Below are 20,078 nucleotides of genomic sequence, written 5' to 3'. Positions count from 1 at the left end.
ACAAAAACATAAAACCAGAATGTCTGGAGCTGGACATAGGTGCTGAACCAAGCAATCACAGGTGGCATATAGACATAGACTTGTATTGCACAAATATGCTCTTTCTGCTGTTTTCAAACTCAAAAGAATTAGCTTTATTATAAACTTTTTTCCTGCTAAAAATATATTTAAAGGGACATGAAACCCCAAATTTTCTTTCATGATTCATATTGAGGACATTCACTTTTATTGACATGCAGGAATATAAGCTCAGGAGCAAATGTGTCTAAAGCACTATATAGCAGCAGTTTTGCAAGAATGTTATCTCCTGACATGTAGTGCTCCACACACCTACCTAGGTATCTCTAAAAGGGACATGAAACAACATTTTTCTTTCATGATTCAGAGAATACAATTTTAAACAATATTCCAATTTACTTCTGTTATCTAATTAGCTTCATTCTTTTGGTATCTGTTGTTGAAGAAATAGCAATGCACAATAACACGAAGCATCTATTAGAAATGTGCACATCGGAAAATTTTGTTTCGTATCGATTCAGTATTTTTTTCATGCAGTTTCGGAAGCATTCGGATTGATTTGATATCGGATGCATTCGGAAATTTGATATGTTCGGATTCATTCGTTATGTTATGTTACGTTGATTCAGATGGTTCCAACCAACACAAAAGGAATTATTTTACTGTTCTATCTCACTATATTTAATTGTAATATCTCTATTCATTTTTTTTTTATAATAAATATGGAACGGCAAAGGAACTGTGATTAGTCCAGAAAGTCAGACTATCGCGCCATGGCCATTCGAATAAAATGAATTAATCCAAACTAATTCCGATTTTTCATTACAAATTCATTTGGATTAGTTTAGTTACATTACTCGGGTGATTCGGAAATTCGGATACATTAGAATCTCCGAATCACACAAATTTCATCCGATTTTCAATTTGGAACGAAACGAATTGCACATCTTGCATCTATGTACAGCCACCAATCAGCATTTCCTGAGCCTATTTAGGTATTTTCAACAAAGGCTATCAAGATAATGAAGCAAATTAGATAATAAAAGTAAATCTGAAAGTTGTTTAACATTGCATGCTCTGTCTGTATCACAAAAGAAAATGTTTCAGTTTCATATCCCTTTAAATAGAATTGTTTCATATGCACAATAGATATGTTTAGAACTTTATAGTGTAATATCCCTTTAAGTAATACAATCTGTATTCTTCAGAAAAAAAACAACCCATTTATTTCCAGCTATCATTTTCATTTACCTCAAAGTTGTGTAAAGTATCTTCCATGACATTTTCAGATTTTTGTTTTACATTTTTATGTTTTATTTTATGAAATTAGGAAATATATAGGAGATGTGGTGCTACATATAGTTTTACAACACAACCTTTTCCAAACTACTACTTTCGAAAATGTAATTACTGGACATCTATTTTCTTTATTAAATATAGGTTCAAAAATGTTAAAATTCAAAAGTGATGAAAGAGGTAATATTTTTTTTGAATAAATGCCATTACATCAAAGTTTGGGTCTCATTTTAATATAATATCAAACTTCCCAGAGTTTTTCTAAATTTTTAGAGATCAATTTAAGTTCACTTGAAAAAGCAGTAAGACACACAGGTGACTCATATTGCACATAAAAAAAAGATATTTCTTCAGTTGCATGTACTTAAAGGGACATATTATTCATATGCTAAATCACTTGAAACTGATGCAGTATAACTGTAAAAAGCTGACAGGAAAATATCACCTGAGCATCTCTATGCAAAAAAGGAAGGTATTTTACCTCACAATCTCCTCAGCTCAGCAGAGTAAGTTCTGTGTAAAAAGTTTTACTCAGCTACTCCCAGCTGCAGGTAAAAATAAATAAATGAAGAAATGAACAACAGCCAATCAGCATCAGCAGTGCTGAGGTCATGAACTCTTTTACTGTGATCTCATGAGATTTGACTTAACTCTCATGAGATTGCATTGTAAACTTCCCTAAACTGAATAGGGAAATAACATGAGAGGGCACGAGCCTCATCCCTTCAGCTGTCCCAGGACAGACATACTAATATGCTGCTTAGAAATCGTTTCCAATGGGATGTGGCTACTGAGGAACTTTTGAGGTAAAATATCTTTCTTTTTTACATAGAGATGTTCAGGTGATATTTTCTAGTCAGCTTTTTACAGTTATGCTGCATCACTTTCAAGTGTTTAAATATTTGGGTATTATGGCCCTTTAAGTGACAGAAAACCCCAAAATGTTCTTTTGTGATTCAGATAGAACATACAATTGTAAACAACTTTCCAATTGACTTCTATTATCAAATCTGCTTAATTTGTTTGTAATCCTTTCCTGAAGGAACAGCATTGCACTACTGGCAGCTAGCGGAACACATCTAGTCAGCCAATAACATAAGACAAATGTGTGCAGGCACCAATCAGCTGCTAGCTCCCACAACTGTAGGATATGTGCATATTCTTTTTCATCAAGGGATACCAATAGAACAAAGCACATTTGAAAATAGAAGTGAATTTGAAAGTGTCTTAAAATGACATGCTCTAGCTGAATCATGCAAGTTTAATTTTGAATTTCTTATCCCTTTAATATAATTTAATTTATTCAACTTTAAAATTACGTCTTCTATTTTAAGACTTAAAAAACAGTGTTTAATAATATATAATTAGGCTTTTAAGCGTCCTTTTAAAGGCAGTACTTCTGCTTGTTTATTTACTCTAAGAAGCACATTACGCCACATTTAAGCAGAACTAAGAATGTTCTGGACAAAGCAAACTATTCAGGCCAAACTAATTCTGAAAAGTCTTGTAATACAAGAATATAGTGATGGGCCATATGTTTGGTAGATATATGTCTGTCTTTGAGCTTTTAAAAAAAAGCAATTGCAATTTTAGTATGAAGCACTTTGTGACCTTTCAATAGCTAGGTGCATATTATTTACAAGAAAACCAAGGAGCCTTGGGAGATCATTAAGAAAAATATGTTATGAGTAATCTCGCTTAAGCCTTCCTGCTATCACCACAAAGCTACGATTTTTCTTTCCTTCTGGTTCTATTTTTCCAATCCTTCAATTTGATTTCCATGGTTATTTTAGTTTAAGCTGACAACTGAATCTGTGTTTTAGGTCGGAGGTAATATTCCTACATGAACCATGGCAGGGTTTTTTTTTTTCCGTTGATTGAAATGTACTGAGATCATAACTTTCTATCTCTTGTTTTTTTTTTTCTTGTTTTTCCCTTTATGAGATTTGCATCTTTATGTCAGTACATTTCCCAGACAGTATTGCCAGAAAGGATCTTTTGACTCTACAATTTATGAAATAAGTTTTTTATTTCCAGTTTGTATAGTTAAAGTGATAGTAAACGCAGCCCGCAGCGGAACGCTATTTATCACTGAGGTGACGTTTCCATCTCTTAGAACACAGCCATGCTGGCCAGCTGGCCCCATGCTGGATAGCTAGCACGCTATTGGCTAAAATGACCTCCGTGATAAAATAGCGTTCTGCCGTGGGAGGCCTGAGGCGCTCAGCGCAGCAAATGCTGCAGACAAATAATGGAACTTTCAGCATGAAGTATTTTATACTTCATAAATGAAAGACCCTTTTGTTTGCTGCACTGCTAAATCCCAGCGTTTTAAAAACACTAGGACTTACCATCACTTTAAAGGGTCCTGAAAGTCAAAAATAAACTTTTCATGATTTTTAAGGTTCAGATAGAAGGTGCAATTATAGGTATGAGTGAAAAATAGATAGGAGCGCTAAAAGCTAAAGGTGCTAAGTGTATATGTGATACTTATTAGAGAAATAAAATAAACAAAGTAGATGAATGTCTAAAGAAACATAGATTTATTCACATTAGGTGATATAAAAATGTAAAAACGGACGTCTCCGTAAATAAAAACAATTTCTACAATAAAGTTGCCATCACTTAATATAAGACTAGACTTGCAATATGAAGTTCATAATACAGCAAAGATAGTCCAAATCCACACTTAACTTTTCAATCGGGAGTTGGTTTGCTAGCAAGACAGGGGCTTACCCAGACGAGTGCACAATCAGTCTGCTCCGTGTGTTAGCAGTGTTAGCAACTTCCAACTTGCCACTAGACCTGTAACGGGTCAACTCTGGACACTACTTTATACTACACTCTTGGATTAGTTATCCTGCGTGCTATTTGGCACTAAGGGCTCCATGTACTAAGCAGTCAGCGAGCTACCCGCAACAAATCTCGCGTCAAAACTCGCAAACTGATATGTACAAAGCCGTCAATTATGTTAAAACTCGCATCTTTAAAATTGCGAGCGTACTTATCCGCCAAACCTCGCTACCGCTCCATTTTTCACTGTAATTAGACACATTTGACCACCAACTCGCCAAAAAACGAATGTACTAAAAAATCTATTTGTCCGCTCGCTACAATTTCCGCTCCCACCTCGCTATTTTTGCCTCGCCACCTTTTAGGTGGCGGGCAAGGTACAAAACAATAGGAAAGTCAATCTAGACGCCAGTCTAGACATATATAAAAGGCAGTAATATCAGCATTGTACTTACAGCATAACTGGCGTCTAATTTGTCTCTCATTTCCATGTACATAAATTGCGCCCAATTTGTCGACTGTAATTAAAGAGTAATCTATTTAAATTTGTATTGTTAGTTGTCAATCTTTATAATTATTTTTATATTAATATTTATATATTATCAGATCCAGATGAAGCCATATCCAAATTGTAAATAAATATTACAAAAATAACGCTCTGTTATCACTCTTCAAAAAATTTTGAACAATAATAAAGTTGTTTAGATAAGTTGAACTTTTATAGGAGCAAAATATCCCGCGACTACTATGATGTTCGTGACACCTTGCATGTCACGTGTTAATAATTGGCCAGACAATTCAACTGAAAGTTAAGTACCATCAGCTTAGTTGCGGCGAGCGAGGCGTCAAATTTATCAACTATCCGCAACTGCTCGCGGCGGGCTAGACTTGTCTATTTATTGGGGGAATATTAGTACATAGCGACAGCGGACACCATTTCGCCCGCGGCGAGTAACGGCGAGTTTATCCGCGTCTACAATGACGGATGAATTGACGGCTTAGTACATGGAGCCCTTAGTGCAAGATTATTCTCTTCATTTGAACGCTGCATTGGAGCAAAAGAAGCCAAGAAACAGTGTAACCTACTAACATCGCATTTACACCAATCAGAAAGTGTTTTCAGGACAGCGCCCTCAATAGTGACGTCATTACGGCCGTACAACGAGTCACGGAGCAGACTGATTGTGCACTCGTCTGGGTAAGCCCCTGTCTTGCTAGCAAACCAACTCCCGATTGAAAAGTTAAGTGTGGATTTGGACTATCTTTGCTGTATTATGAACTTCATATTGCAAGTCTAGTCTTATATTAAGTGATGGCAACTTTATTGTAGAAATTGTTTTTATTTACGGAGACGTCCGTTTTTACATTTTTATATCACCTAATGTGAATAAATCTATGTTTCTTTAGACATTCATCTACTTTGTTTATTTTCTTTCTCTAATAAGTATCACATATACACTTAGCACCTTTAGCTTTTAGCGCTCCTATCTATTTTTCACTCATATGTTCATTTCTGCTACCTAGTTGGGGACCCATAGGTATTTTTAGGAGTTTGGTGTATCTTCCTGCGCTCTCTAGTACTATTCTCATGCAATTATAGGTAATTTTCCAATTTACTTCTGTTATTAAATTTACTTTGACACTAATTGTATCCTTTATTGGAAAGCAGGACCTAAACCTTTGCTTGACGGGAAATATTTAAAAAAAACTTTCCAATTTACTTCTATTGTCAAATTTTCTTAATTTTCTTGTTATCCTTTGTTGATAAGCAGGAAGGTAAGTTCAGGAGTGTGCACGTGTCCGGAGCACTATATGGCAGCAATTTTGCAAGTTATACATTAGCAAGAGCACTAGATGACAGAACTATTTGTACTGCAGACATGTGCACACTACCTATCTAGATATCTCTTCAACAAAGAATAAATCAGAAAATTATAACAGTGAAACACTTAATTTTAATATATTTTTCACATCTTTTGTTATGTTTATTTTCAAAGTGGATGTCAGGTCTTCAAAAGTGCAATTTTTTCAGTATAAGGATTCTCTGGTCAATAATAATTGTTACCATCCTCTTGTAATACCAGATGGTGCACTATTCTTGCACTGGATCAAACACAAAGTAACGCACCCTCCTTTACTGATTGCTCTCCATCTGGAATCTATACCCTAGCCCAAGCTAGCTCTGTGTAATAGTTCAATTATAAAATGCTCTAACACATTAAAGAATGTTATTTTTACACTTTTATGTACCTTTAATTTACAATATATATATATATATATATATATATATATATATATATATATATACATATATATATATATATATAAATACAGTATATATATATAAATATATGAGAGGTGCATTGGTTATATTCTTTGTACAACGAATGTTGCGAATGGCAGCTGTGTGACTGTGCGGCATTCAGCTCTTTCTGGAGACGGATTTCTTCTTCTGAAAGTGCAACACAGAAAGATCTGTGCGAATGTGTACAAATATAGATGTACAATAAGACCCATACATCATGTAATCAGACTGACAGAGGTTAAGGATAACATAGTTTGTCTCACTAGAAACTTTGGAAACATAATATTCAGTGCTAGAGATCTCTGTAAAATCCATATTACTATGCCTTATAACAACAGTAACTGCAAGACAAACTATGGGCTAATACATAATAACATAGTAGATGGGGTTGAGAAAAGACAGAAGTCCAATGAGTTCAACCTATACAAATCTTCATATACTTACAATAAAAGCTCCAGTTGATCTTAAATTAATCTTATTAAAAAGGTGACTGATTTAACACAAGCAATTATATCCCTGAATTATGTTTCTAGACAGAAATGTATCTAAACCATTTTGAAATGTATCTAAAGTATTGGCATTTACTACCTCCTTAGGTAATGAGTTCACTATGTCCATCAAGTCTCTTAGAAAAAAAATTAGATGCAACATGAACATCACTGCTTTCCAGGTAAAATCTGTTTTCATTGATTACCAAACCCAGGATACATACACAGATAGGGGGCAAGATTACATATGCAGCGTTGCCCACAAAAGCTGGCGACGCCGGTTTTTACACGGTTTTGGTATCACATTTACAGTGCCGCATATAAATGTACGTATATTTTACCCGTCGCCCGCAATTTTTACTCCCATAAGCTAACATAGAACCGCATTGCAAATCGGTATCACATATTCAGTGCAAGGATTTACGCGGCGAAAATGGAGAAATTGTACTACATTTTCACCTCACCACACATAGGCAGGCACAGCAGGCCTTGCCCTGAAAATGTAAGCACTGTAACTCCCATAACTGCCTGAAAATATTAACTAACACCTAACGCATGCGCAATATCTATCTACCTGTCAACCTCAATCTCCCACCACAATAACTAATAAAGTATATTAATCCCTAATCTGCCATTAACCCACAACATAATAAACCTAATAAAACTATTAACCCCTAATCCGCCAAACCAACACAACGCAATAATCCTAATAAATCTATTAACCCCTAATCCACCAAACTCCCACAACGTAAATAACTAATTAAATTACTAAGACCCCTAACCTAACACCCCCTAAATTATTACCTAAATTAAAAAAATACTAAATTACAATTAAAATAAAAAAAGCTAACATTACTTAAAAAAAAAAAATGAATCTAACATTACATAAAATAAAAAAGTCTAACATTACATAAAATAATAAACCAAATTATCAAAAATAAAAAAAATTAAACCTAATCCCTATGAAAATGTAAAAGCCCCGCAAAATAAAAACAGCCCCTAATCTAATACTAAACTACCAATAGCGCTTAAAAGGGCCTTTTGTAGGGCATTGCTAAGGACATTTGTTACGTTGAGGAAACTACAAAAAAAACAAACTAAGAGATAATTATTGTAAATGGATCTTATCTTTCTTGTATTTACAGTAATTGTTGCCAAATTTATTAAAAGGAAATGAAGCTCAAACAAATGTCAAATATTTTAGAATGTGTTTTAAATATTTTCTATTACAAAATATTATTGTTTTAATCGGTATTGAAACTAAACAACAATATTAAAATACATTAAAAACTGGAATACGTTAAATATAATATTTAGGTGTAGCAAAGGAAAAAAAACTCTTTAATCTCCCTTTAAATTCATTTCAATACAATAAACTATGATATAGATCGCTGTTTTGTGGGAAATTACATGCACAAAAAAAAAAAGGAACAAAGAGTTCTGTATAGAGAAAATAAATGTGGATATAGCTGTGCAAGAAGGCGCTCACAAATAATAAGGTGGATAAAATATTTATACTATACTAAGAGGCTTGGTACATGTGATTAGGCTACAAATAAAAAGGAAAAAACAAAGAACATATAATAATAATATGTCTGTTACTGGAAAAGTAGATTCAGTTAGTAGCACCTTTAACATAATGGGCTAGATTACAAGTGAAGAGCTATTTTAATGTGAGCCTTTAAAATTGCCCCTTTAAGGACACACTTTAAATAACCAGCTATTACAAGTGGCTCGCAGGAGCACTTTGCACTTAGCGCAATTAACCAGAGGGTCAGACCTCTGGTTAATTAAAAACATTTCCCACAATTTAAAGTGTACAGTTCTTATTATAAAATAGAAAATATGAACATCTTTGTTTTTTTAAAAAAAAATAGCTGCACGAAGCAGTTATAAGGGGTTAAAATGAGGGGATGTGGGGTGTTAGAAAACAAACGGCACTGAAAAGTGCCTTTACATTGAAGTCGCTGGGGACTGGGTATAAACACCTAAATATATATATATATATCTTATGGTTTAGAGAAGGGAGAAATGACTAGGAGTGTAATCCTAGTTGTAAAAAGACAGGGATTTCAGCACTCTTTTTGAAAAAATAAAGCTCATTAGACCATAATACGTATTTAAACAGTGAATTTTTAATCCAATTGTGAACAGGGAAATCTTCCAACTGTATGCACACCACTCCCCAGATGAGAAAGATACAACACACTATATCACATTCATTGTAGGAAGTTAATAAGGAAACAATAGTTACTTATATACATACTAGAGTTTGTATTCAAAACCTGACCGGTCAGGGGTACACAGCTTGTACAAAGAAAAAAAGCAGCCAAAACTTAGTAGGATTAGTATGTGATACCTTTATAGAACCTCTACACCCTGCTGCACACAGAACCCCTAGTAGAGAGGTATATCCTGGGCAGGTATGAGAAAGTGGGATCCAAGAGGTCAAATAGGGGTACCACAAACAGAAGCAAGTCACAGCTTATTGTCACAGTCACAATATGGTATACAGTGAATAGCGATTTTATATATAGTCAAGAAATAAAGCCTTATTCTTAGACTCACTACACCCAACTGCTCACAGTACTCCAAACAAGGAGAGTATAATACTGGGCAGTACATAAAATGGTAATTGTTACCAGGATCTAAGTGGTCTCTAAGTTAGGCTTTCTTAAATTTAACAATATGCATGTAGAACGACATTTATAGGCAATAATAACAGACAGTATGTGCCATGTTAGTGCTTTTTTGTTAGCTTTTCATGCAGAGCTTGCAGTAGGAAAAGTAAGCAAAATAGAGGGTTATAGCATAACGCACAGAAGGTGGTATTTCCTCAGTATTTCTGGGATCCTGAAATGCTGACAAGTGAGGCTGCATGCAAAGAAGATTGTAGCAAGCAAGAAGAAAAGCAGTTCACAGTGTTGTTACTACGAAGCCAGCATGACATATAAGTAACAATGTTGCTATCCTCAGCAATTGTTATAGCAGTACCCAGAGTCAACGTTCTTTGTAAGTATATTGCTTACGGACCAACTAGACATGCAAGTTATCACAAGTAAAGAGCAATTGTATCCGTAATTGTGTGTGACCGTGATACAGTCCATATTAGTGAACCATGATAGAACATATACGACCTTGCTATTTCATTCAGACATATCGCTGTGGCAAGATGCGTCCTCGTAACTTATTTGATCCTCAAGTTACATTTGTTGCGCTTCTGTATTCACCGCAGGTATCATCATCCATGCGGTCTGGAGGCTGTGTTAGTAGCGTGCACCACGTAGGCCGGTCGGCTTAGCCAATGCCGACGCGCGTTTCACCCGCAGGGCTGATAGACAGACCGGGCTTCGTCAGGGCGGTATATGGAGAGGACTACCTAGTCCCTTTTTATAGCGAAGATTTGTTGCATATCTATACATAGAATATTCTGATCTTCACCTTCAGCAGGGGCGCTATTACAAAACGCTATAAAAAGGAACTAGGTAGTCCTCTCCATATACCGCCCTGACGAAGCCCGGTCTGTCTATCAGCCCTGTGGGTGAAACACGCGTCGGCATTGGCTAAGCCGACCGGCCTACGTGGTGCACGCTACTAACACAGCCTCCAGACCGCATGGATGATGATACCTGCGGTGAATACAGAAGCGCAACAAATGTAACTTGAGGATCAAATAAGTTACGAGGACGCATCTTGCCACAGCGATATGTCTGAATGAAATAGCAAGGTCGTATATGTTCTATCATGGTTCACTAATATGGACTGTATCACGGTCACACACAATTACGGATACAATTGCTCTTTACTTGTGATAACTTGCATGTCTAGTTGGTCCGTAAGCAATATACTTACAAAGAACGTTGACTCTGGGTACTGCTATAACAATTGCTGAGGATAGCAACATTGTTACTTATATGTCATGCTGGCTTCGTAGTAACAACACTGTGAACTGCTTTTCTTCTTGCTTGCTACAATCTTCTTTGCATGCAGCCTCACTTGTCAGCATTTCAGGATCCCAGAAATACTGAGGAAATACCACCTTCTGTGCGTTATGCTATAACCCTCTATTTTGCTTACTTTTCCTACTGCAAGCTCTGCATGAAAAGCTAACAAAAAAGCACTAAAATGGCACATACTGTCTGTTATTATTGCCTATAAATGTCGTTCTACATGCATATTGTTAAATTTAAGAAAGCCTAACTTAGAGACCACTTAGATCCTGGTAACAATTACCATTTTATGTACTGCCCAGTATTATACTCTCCTTGTTTGGAGTACTGTGAGCAGTTGGGTGTAGTGAGTCTAAGAATAAGGCTTTATTTCTTGACTATATATAAAATCGCTATTCACTGTATACCATATTGTGACTGTGACAATAAGCTGTGACTTGCTTCTGTTTGTGGTACCCCTATTCGACCTCTTGGATCCCACTTTCTCATACCTGCCCAGGATATACCTCTCCACTAGGGGTTCTGTGTGCAGCAGGGTGTAGAGGTTCTATAAAGGTATCACATACTAATCCTACTAAGTTTTGGCTGCTTTTTTTCTTTGTACAAGCTGTGTACCCCTGACCAGTCAGGTTTTGAATACAAACTCTAGTATGTATATAAGTAACTATTGTTTCCTTATTAACTTCCTACAACGAATGTGATACAGTGTGTTGTATCTTTCTCATCTGGGGAGTGGTGTGCATACAGTTGGAAGATTTCCCTGTTCACAATTGGATTAAAAATTCACTGTTTAAATACGTATTATGGTCTAATGAGCTTTATTTTTTCAAAAAGAGTGCTGAAATCCCTGTCTTTTTACAACTAGGATTACACTCCTAGTCATTTCTCCCTTCTCTAAACCATAAAAAACATTTTTAAGGGTCTGCACCACCACAATTTTTATGCTGACAAAACTAGGTGTGTTATTGTCAGTTTGTAACTTCACATAATAGCTCTTGAACAGCAGTTGCGTCCCCTCTGAATTTTTTTGTCTTTTTGTATATATATATATATATATATTCATATACAGTTATATTTTTTCATTTGCTTCCCAACACTGCACGACTTACACCCTGCGCTGCGCTAGGTTCCTTGCTGTGTCTCACAGCATCAGAACGAGGCTCCCATTGAGTCTATGGAAGCACGCTCTCGTGAGCACAAAGCCTCCAGGCAATGCGAATGCAAGGTCGTGTTCGCATTGCAACTAACTTGTAATACCAACGCACATTTGCCCGCGCTGTCATTACTGAGTGGAGCACAAATATCGCAATTTTGAGCTCCACTCGTAATCTAGGCCAATGTTTGGTAGATGTTTGCTAAAAATAAAATGAAAAAAAAAAAGAGAGAAAAACCAAAAAACAAACAAATGAAAATCTATGATCCAGTTAGAGATAAGTACATTTTCTGTGATCTGGAAAGAATTTATTTTTTATCAGTGTACAATATTTTGCTAAATTAGCATGAATCGTAAAAAGCAAAAATAAAATAATAAAAAAAAAAATCTATGATCCAGTTAAGATATAAGTACATTTTCTGTGATCTGGAAATATTTTTTTTTTTTTTACCAAAGTAAGACAAAATATTATAGGCTAGATTACAAGAGAAGAGAAATTTTAACGTGCGCCCACAAAGGGGCAAATTTGCCCGTTTATGGCGCACACGGATGTGGGGTGTGAGAAAAAAAACGACAATGAAAAGTGTCTTTACATTGAAGTCTATGGGGACTGTGTTTTTACTGCTAATATATATGTATATGCTTATATACATATATATTTATGTGTTAATATGTGAATATACACAAACACATAAATATATATTTATATATTCGTATACATACATATTTTAAATATTCTGCCCAACGCTGTGCGACTTACCCTCTTTCCTGCGCTAGTTTCTGTGCTGTCTTTCGGCATCAGAACGAGGCTTCGCGTTTACATTGTGCTTTGTTGTAATAACAGCACACATCTGCATGCGCCAGTATTACTGAGTGGAGCTCAAATATTGTACTCACGAAAGTACAATTTTGCTCTACACTAGTAATCTAGCGCTATATATTTTGCTAATTTAGCATAAACGATAAAAAAGATGATTCAGTAAGAAATATGTGCATTTTATGTGGTCTGGAAAATGTGTATTTACCCATGTAACACTAATTATTACATTTTGTATATTTCCCTCTGGATAATTGCAAGTAAAAATAGATCCCAATGCATTTTATAAAGGTTGAACTTAGATGCAAAGTTCTCCTCAAAGTCAAGTACTATGTCACAGTTAGGACTATCTATGCCTGTTCCCATCTGCAGACATTTTTGGGAGGCTAAAAAGAAAAATATCAATAATAATGTTTATATAGACAAATGCTAATATACATTTTATTGGATAAAATGAAAAATTCCATGGCCACATAGTCATAGTCTGTCTTTATTGTCTGCAGTCAGAAGGTCATTACATATTAGAAATAAACCAGGACTGTAAAAGCCAGATCTTATAATCTGTAGTAAGAATGTTACCATACCATAGACAGAAACCAGGACTGTCTAAGCCTGTCCCAAAATCTGCAATCAGGGGGTCACATTAAAGTAAACACAAACCAGTAATATATGCCTGTACCTTTATTCCTACAGTCAGAAAGTGAAAAAGAAACTTTATAATTAGGATGTAAGGTAAGTTAATGGAATCTGTATTAAAAAAGGATTATTTTTTATGAGCAAACGGAAAAGCCCTTCTAACCTCTGAGTCTCTGTTATGGAGTCTGTCTGATTGTGCTTAATGTGAAACGTATGTGCATCAAAAAGCCTTGAACAAAAGCCCTAGGGGTATAAGAAAACTTGCAATCACTGCCAGAGGAGTTTCACTGGGACGCAGGAGGCAATATGATGACAAGTAATATGCAGCATGAGGAGGTGACATACTGCAGAGCTACCTTTATAATAAAGAGGTCGTGCAGCAATGCTAAGGTACTGATTTTATGGATTAATAAGTGGAGTTATAAAGATCAGTTATCTGGGAATAGTTATAAAGAGCAAGAAACAGTTATATGGATCTATAGGGAGTAGTTAACACAGGAGGTAGAGGGAGGTGTTAGAAGCGGTTATGGAGCACTAGGAGGAGTTGTAATATGGAGTGATATGAAGAGAGCAGCTGTATGGAGAAATAGGAGTTATAGGGAGCAGTTATATGGGGCAATTGGAGGAGTTATAGGGAGCAGTTATATGGGGCAATTGGAGGAGTTATAGGGAGCAGTTATATGGTGCAATAGGAGGAGTTATAGGGAGCAGTTATATGGGGCAATTGGAGGAGTTATAGGGAGCAGTTATATGGGGCAATAGGAGGAGTTATAGGGAGCAGTTATATGGTGCAATAGGAGGAGTTATATGGGGCAATAGGAGGAGTTATAGGGAGCAGTTATATGGTGCAATAGGAGGAGTTATAGGGAGCAGTTATATGAGGCAATAGGAGGATTTATAGGGAGCAGTTATATGGGGCAATAGGAGGAGTTATAGGGAGCAGTTATATGGTACAATAGGAAGCGTTATAGGGAGCAGTTATATGAGGCAATAGGAGGAGTTATAGGGAGCAGTTATATGGTGCAATAGGAGGAGTTATAGGGAGCAGTTATATGAGGCAATAGGAGGAGCTATAGGGAGCAGTTATATGAGGCTATAGGAGGAGTTATAGGGAGCAGTTATATGGTACAATAGGAAGCGTTATAGGGAGCAGTTATATGAGGCAATAGGAGGAGTTATTGGGAGCCGTTATATGGTACAATAGGAAGCGTTATAGGGAGCAGTTATATGAGGCAATAGGAGGAGTTATAGGGAACAGTTATATGGGGCAATAGGAGGATTTATAGGGAGCAGTTATATGGAGTAATAGGAAGCGTTATAGGGAGCGGTTATATGGTGCAATAGGAGGAGTTATAGGGAGCAGTTATATGGTGCAATAGGAAGAGATATAGGGAACAGTTATATGGGGCATTAGGAGGAGTTATAGGGAGCAGTTATATGGTGCAATAGGAGGAGTTATAGGGATCAGTTATATGGTGCAATAGGAGGAGTTATAGGGAGCAGTTATATGGTGCAATAGGAGGAGTTATAGGGAGCAGTTATATGGTGCAATAGGAGGAGTTATAGGGAGCAGTTATATGGGGCAATAGGAGGAGTTATAGGGAGCAGTTATTTGTGGCAATAGGAGGAGTTATAGGGAGCAGTTATATGAGGCAATAGGAGGAGTTATAGGGAGCAGTTATATGGAGTAATATGAGGAGTTATAGGGATCAGTTATATGGTGCAATAGGAGGAGTTATAGGGATCAGTTATATGAGGCTATAGGAGGAGTTATAGGGAGCAGTTATATGAGGCTATAGGAGGAGTTATAGGGAGCAGTTATATGAGGAAATAGGAGGAGTTATAGGGAGCAGTTATATGGAGTAATAGGAGGAGTTATAGGGATCAGTTATATGGTGCAATAGAAGGAGTTATAGGGATCAGTTATATGGTGCAATAGGAGGAGTTATAGGGAGCAGTTATATGAGGAAATAGGAGGAGTTATAGGGAGCAGTTATATGGAGTAATAGGAGGAGTTATAGGGAGCAGTTATATGGTGCAATAGGAGGAGTTATAGGGAGCAGTTATATGGTGCAATATGAGGAGTTATAGGGAGCAGTTATATGGTGCAATAGGAGGAGTTATAGGGAGCAGTTATATGGTGCAATAGGAGGAGTTATAGGGAGCAGTTATATGGTGCAATATGAGGAGTTATACGGAGAAGTTATATGGTGCAATAGGAGGAGTTATAGGGAGCAGTTATATGGAGTAATAGGAGGAGTTATAGGGAGCAGTTATATGGTGCAATAGGAGGAGTTATAAGGAGCAGTTATATGGTGCAATAGGAGGAGTTATAGGGAGCAGTTATATGGTGCAATATGAGGAGTTATACGGAGAAGTTATATGGTGCAATAGGAGGAGTTATAGGGAGCAGTTATATGGAGTAATAGGAGGAGTTATAGGGAGCAGTTATATGGAGTAATAGGAAGAGTTATAGGGAGCAGTTATATGGTGCAATAGGAGGAGTTATACGGAGAAGTTATATGGTGCAATATGAGGAGTTTTAGGGAGCAGTTATATGGTGCAATAGGAGGAGTTATAGGGAGCAGTTATATGGTGCAATATGAGGAGTTATAGGGAGCAGTTATATGGTGCAATAGGAGGAGTTATAGGGAGCAGTTATATGGTGCAATATGAGGAGTTATACAGAGAAGTTATATGGTGCAATAGGAGGAGTTATAGGGAGCAGTTATATGGAGTAATAGGAGGAGTTATAGGGAGCAGTTATATGGTGCAATAGGAGGAGTTATAGGGAGCAGTTACATGGTGCAATAGGAGGAGTTATAGGGAGCAGTTATATGGTGCAATATGAGGAGTTATACAGAGAAGTTATATGGTGCAATTGGAGGAGTTATAGGGAGCAGTTATATGGAGTAATAGGAGGAGTTATGGGGAGCAGTTATATGGAGTAATAGGAAGAGTTATAGGGAGCAGTTATATGGTGCAATAGGAGGAGTTATACGGAGAAGTTATATGGTGCAGTATGAGGAGTTATAGGGAGCAGTTATATGGTGCAATATTAAGACTAATAGGGAGCAGTTATATGGTGCAATATGAGGAGTTATACGGAGAAGTTATATGGTGCAGTATGAGGAGTTATAGGGAGCAGTTATATGGTGCAATAGGAGGAGTTATAGGGAGCAGTTATATGGTGCAATAGGAGGAGTTATAGGGAGCAGTTATATGGAGTAATAGGAAGAGTTATAGGGAGCAGTTATATGGTGCAATAGGAGGAGTTATAGGGAGCAGTTATATGGAGCTATAGGAAGAGTTATAGGGAGCAGTTATATGGTGCAATATGAGGAGTTATAGGGAGCAGTTGAATAGTTAATAGGAGGAGTTATAGGGAGCAGTTATATAGTTAATAGAAGGAGCTATAAGGGGCAGTTATATATTTAACAGGAGGATCTATAGAGAACAGTTATATATTTAATAGGAGGAGCTATAGAGAGCAGTTATATATTTAACAGGAGGATCTATAGAGAGCAGTTATATATTTAACAGGAGAATCTATAGAGAGCAGTTATATAGAGCATTAGGAAGAATTATATGAATAAAATAGGAATTAGAGAGGCGTTACAGGGAGCAATAAATGAATAGTGTATATTACCTAGACAATTGTGTCCATCGTGTGCCAAACGAAAGCCATCGAAGCACATGCATCTGTAATTCCCAGGGATATTCACGCACTCATGTACACAGCCTGCGTTGTCTTCTCGTTCACACTCATCCACGTCTGTGAGACAGCAGAATTGTTAAATTTCATCTCAGGAAGTATTTAAGGGCAAAGCCTCTCACTGTCATGCTCATACCTTTGCAGTGTTTTCCATCCCCTGTATATCCCGACTTGCATATACACTTGTAGGATCGGGGAGTGTTTTGGCAGATGGCATCAATATGGCAACTGTCCGTCCCTTCCATGCATTCATCAACATCTAAAATGTAAGGATACAGAGATATCAATATGAGGGATAAAAAAACTTTGTGTACTTAAAATGTCTATATTTAAAGTAAAAATACAGTCTACTGCAATAAAAAAATAATTCTTGAATGAAAATATTTTTTTCTCAGATACCTTTATATCCAATGTCATCCATCTATGCACTGATAATGAACGTACTATACATTATAATAATAAAAATGCTACACTATATGTCACTGAATATTCATACAAAAGCATTAACTGTACAATGATGTTACATGTAACCCATTTTTTTCTGTAATGATTCTTTATGCAATTTACTTCTTTATAAAATCTACTTCTATTAGCTAATTGTCTTTGTTCTCCTGGTATACTTTGTTGAAAAGCATACATAGGTAGGCTCAGGTGCAGCAAAGCACTATTGGGAGTTAGCTGCTGATTGGTAGCTGCACATAGCTCTTGTCATTGGCTTACAGATGTGTTCAGCTAGCCCCGGTAGTGCATTGCTGTTCCTTTGGTAAAGGTTGCCAAGAGAATTAAGGAAATTTAATAACAAAAGTAAATTAGATGGAAAATTGTATTGTATTTCATTAAAGGGACACTGTGATTCAGATAGAGCATGCAATTTTAAGCAACTTTCTAATTTACTCCTATTATCCATTTTTCTTTGTTCTCTTGCTATCTTTATTTGAAAAAGAAGGCATCTAAGCTTATTTTTGGTTCATAACTATGGACAGCACTTTTATATTGGTGGATGAATATATCCACCAATCAGCAAGAATAACCCAGGTTGTTCACCAAAAATGGGCCGGCATCTAAACTTACATTCTTGCATTTCAAATAAAGATACCAAGAGAATGAAGAAAATTTGATAATAGGAGTAAATTAGAAAGTTGCTTAAAATTTCATGCTCTATCTGAATCACAAAAGAAAAATTTGGGTTCAGTGTCCCTTTAAATGGAGGGTATACTTATATTGGGGTTAAATTTTATATGGTCTACTTATTTTTACTGGAACACTGACAGCTAAATTAAACTTTCATGATTCAGACTATGTGCAATTTAAAAAGAACTTTCCAATTTTTTGTTGTTATAAAATATACCTTTCTCTTGGTATTCTTTGTTAAAATGCCTCTTTCCATAAGGGCATACTAAGGTATACTCAGGGCATGTGCACACTGTATTGAGCACTTTATGGTGGTAGTGTTTGCAACAGTGCTTCTAACAAAGTAATACATAAAGTGCTCAAGACATGCACACTCCTAAGTCTGGTTTAGTATCTTCTCATAGAAAGGAGCTTTTTCAGCAAAGAGAAAAGTATATTTGATTAGAAATAATCTGGATTTTTTTTAAACATTAAACGCTCTTTCTGAACCTTGACAGTTTCATTTCTGATTTCCATGTCCATTTAAAGGACCACTAAACCCAAAATCTTTCTTTCATGACTCTTACAAATTTAAACAACATTACAATTTACTTCTATTATTTATTTTGCTTCATTTTTTATATATCCTTAGTTGAAGAAAAAGCAATGCACATGGTGAGCCAATCACACAAGGCTTCTACGTGCAGCAACCAATCAGCAGCTACTGAGCATATCTAGATATGCTTTTCAGCAAAGAATATCAAGAGAATAAAACAAATTAGATAATAGAAGTAAATTAGAAAGATGTTTAAAATTGCCTTCTCTTTCTAAATCATGAAAGAAAAAATTAGGGTTTTGTGGCCCTTTAAGTTCTTACCTTTTATAGTTGACATTACTGCATAGACTAAGAATAAAAGAACTGACATTTCATTAAATGGAGGGTATACTTATATTGGGGATGATTTTAATATGGTCTACTTTGTCTTTAAGATCCCGAGATGTCTTTTCCAACATTGGGACAATCACAACGGAAATGATAAAAGACTATTCTCATAGGGGAAGACTGGCAACTTTTGGCCCAGAGGATAAGTACAACACATGGGCCCAAGTATGGCATCTCCTCCCTTTGAAATGTTATATTTAATTTACCACCACAACCACACCCCTAGCACTTTCACTCCTCTAAGCCCACAACCTCATAGCATGGTGCAATGTGTAATTCACTCACAGCCCCTGACAACTGATGGCCCTTAGCAAACTAAACAGTGCTGGCCAGGCAGCAACTAGGCTCATTAAAAACAAACTATGACCTGTTTGCTGAGCACTGCATAATGTTTCTCTGCACTGGCCCCCATTTCATCAGAATCAATGGCCAGGAATGCAACCGTCACCCTCTTCCCTAGCCCAAGTCACCCCTGTTTGAGAAATACTGGATCAGGCATTGGAAAAGTAACTCATATGAAGCATGGGGAGCATCAACTTTATATAAACAATAATGATATCAGCCACCAATCTGTGCATTCTCGGACCCGAAAAACAAGATGGAGCTGCCCATGTCAACAACTGCAATATTCTATTTTGATGATTCTCGTCTTGTGATAAATAAAATATTGATACTGAACATGTCATCACCAATCTACAAGATATAAACAGTTGCAACATGTAGAGATAGAGAGAGAGACTGTCAAGAGAGCAGAGATAAGGATGAGTGGCCTGGTCAGTTTGTGTGAGTGGCTGGACAGCCTAGAAACCAGTTGTATTTTCTTAATTTATTAATTCTGTTTTTGGTGATCAACA

At 36.4% G+C, this 20,078-nt stretch overlaps 1 protein-coding gene across 1 annotated transcript in view; it reads right to left on the bottom strand.

Annotated features, from left to right (window-relative positions):
* The window catches only part of SCUBE3 (signal peptide, CUB domain and EGF like domain containing 3), a 237,351-nt gene that overhangs the window by 157,915 nt on the left and 59,358 nt on the right, over positions 1 to 20,078 (bottom strand). The window contains exons 2-3 of the mRNA XM_053706789.1: positions 17,308 to 17,430; positions 17,106 to 17,231 (exon numbers count right to left, since the gene is read on the bottom strand). Coding sequence (XP_053562764.1) covers positions 17,106 to 17,231; positions 17,308 to 17,430 — 249 coding nt within the window. The remainder of the gene's footprint in view (positions 1 to 17,105; positions 17,232 to 17,307; positions 17,431 to 20,078) is intronic.

Source organism: Bombina bombina, chromosome 3, assembly GCF_027579735.1.
Source record: "Bombina bombina isolate aBomBom1 chromosome 3, aBomBom1.pri, whole genome shotgun sequence".
Classification (NCBI taxonomy): domain Eukaryota; kingdom Metazoa; phylum Chordata; class Amphibia; order Anura; family Bombinatoridae; genus Bombina; species Bombina bombina.
Note: the sequence above shows the minus strand (reverse complement) of the source record. Positions and strands in the feature narration are given on the sequence as shown.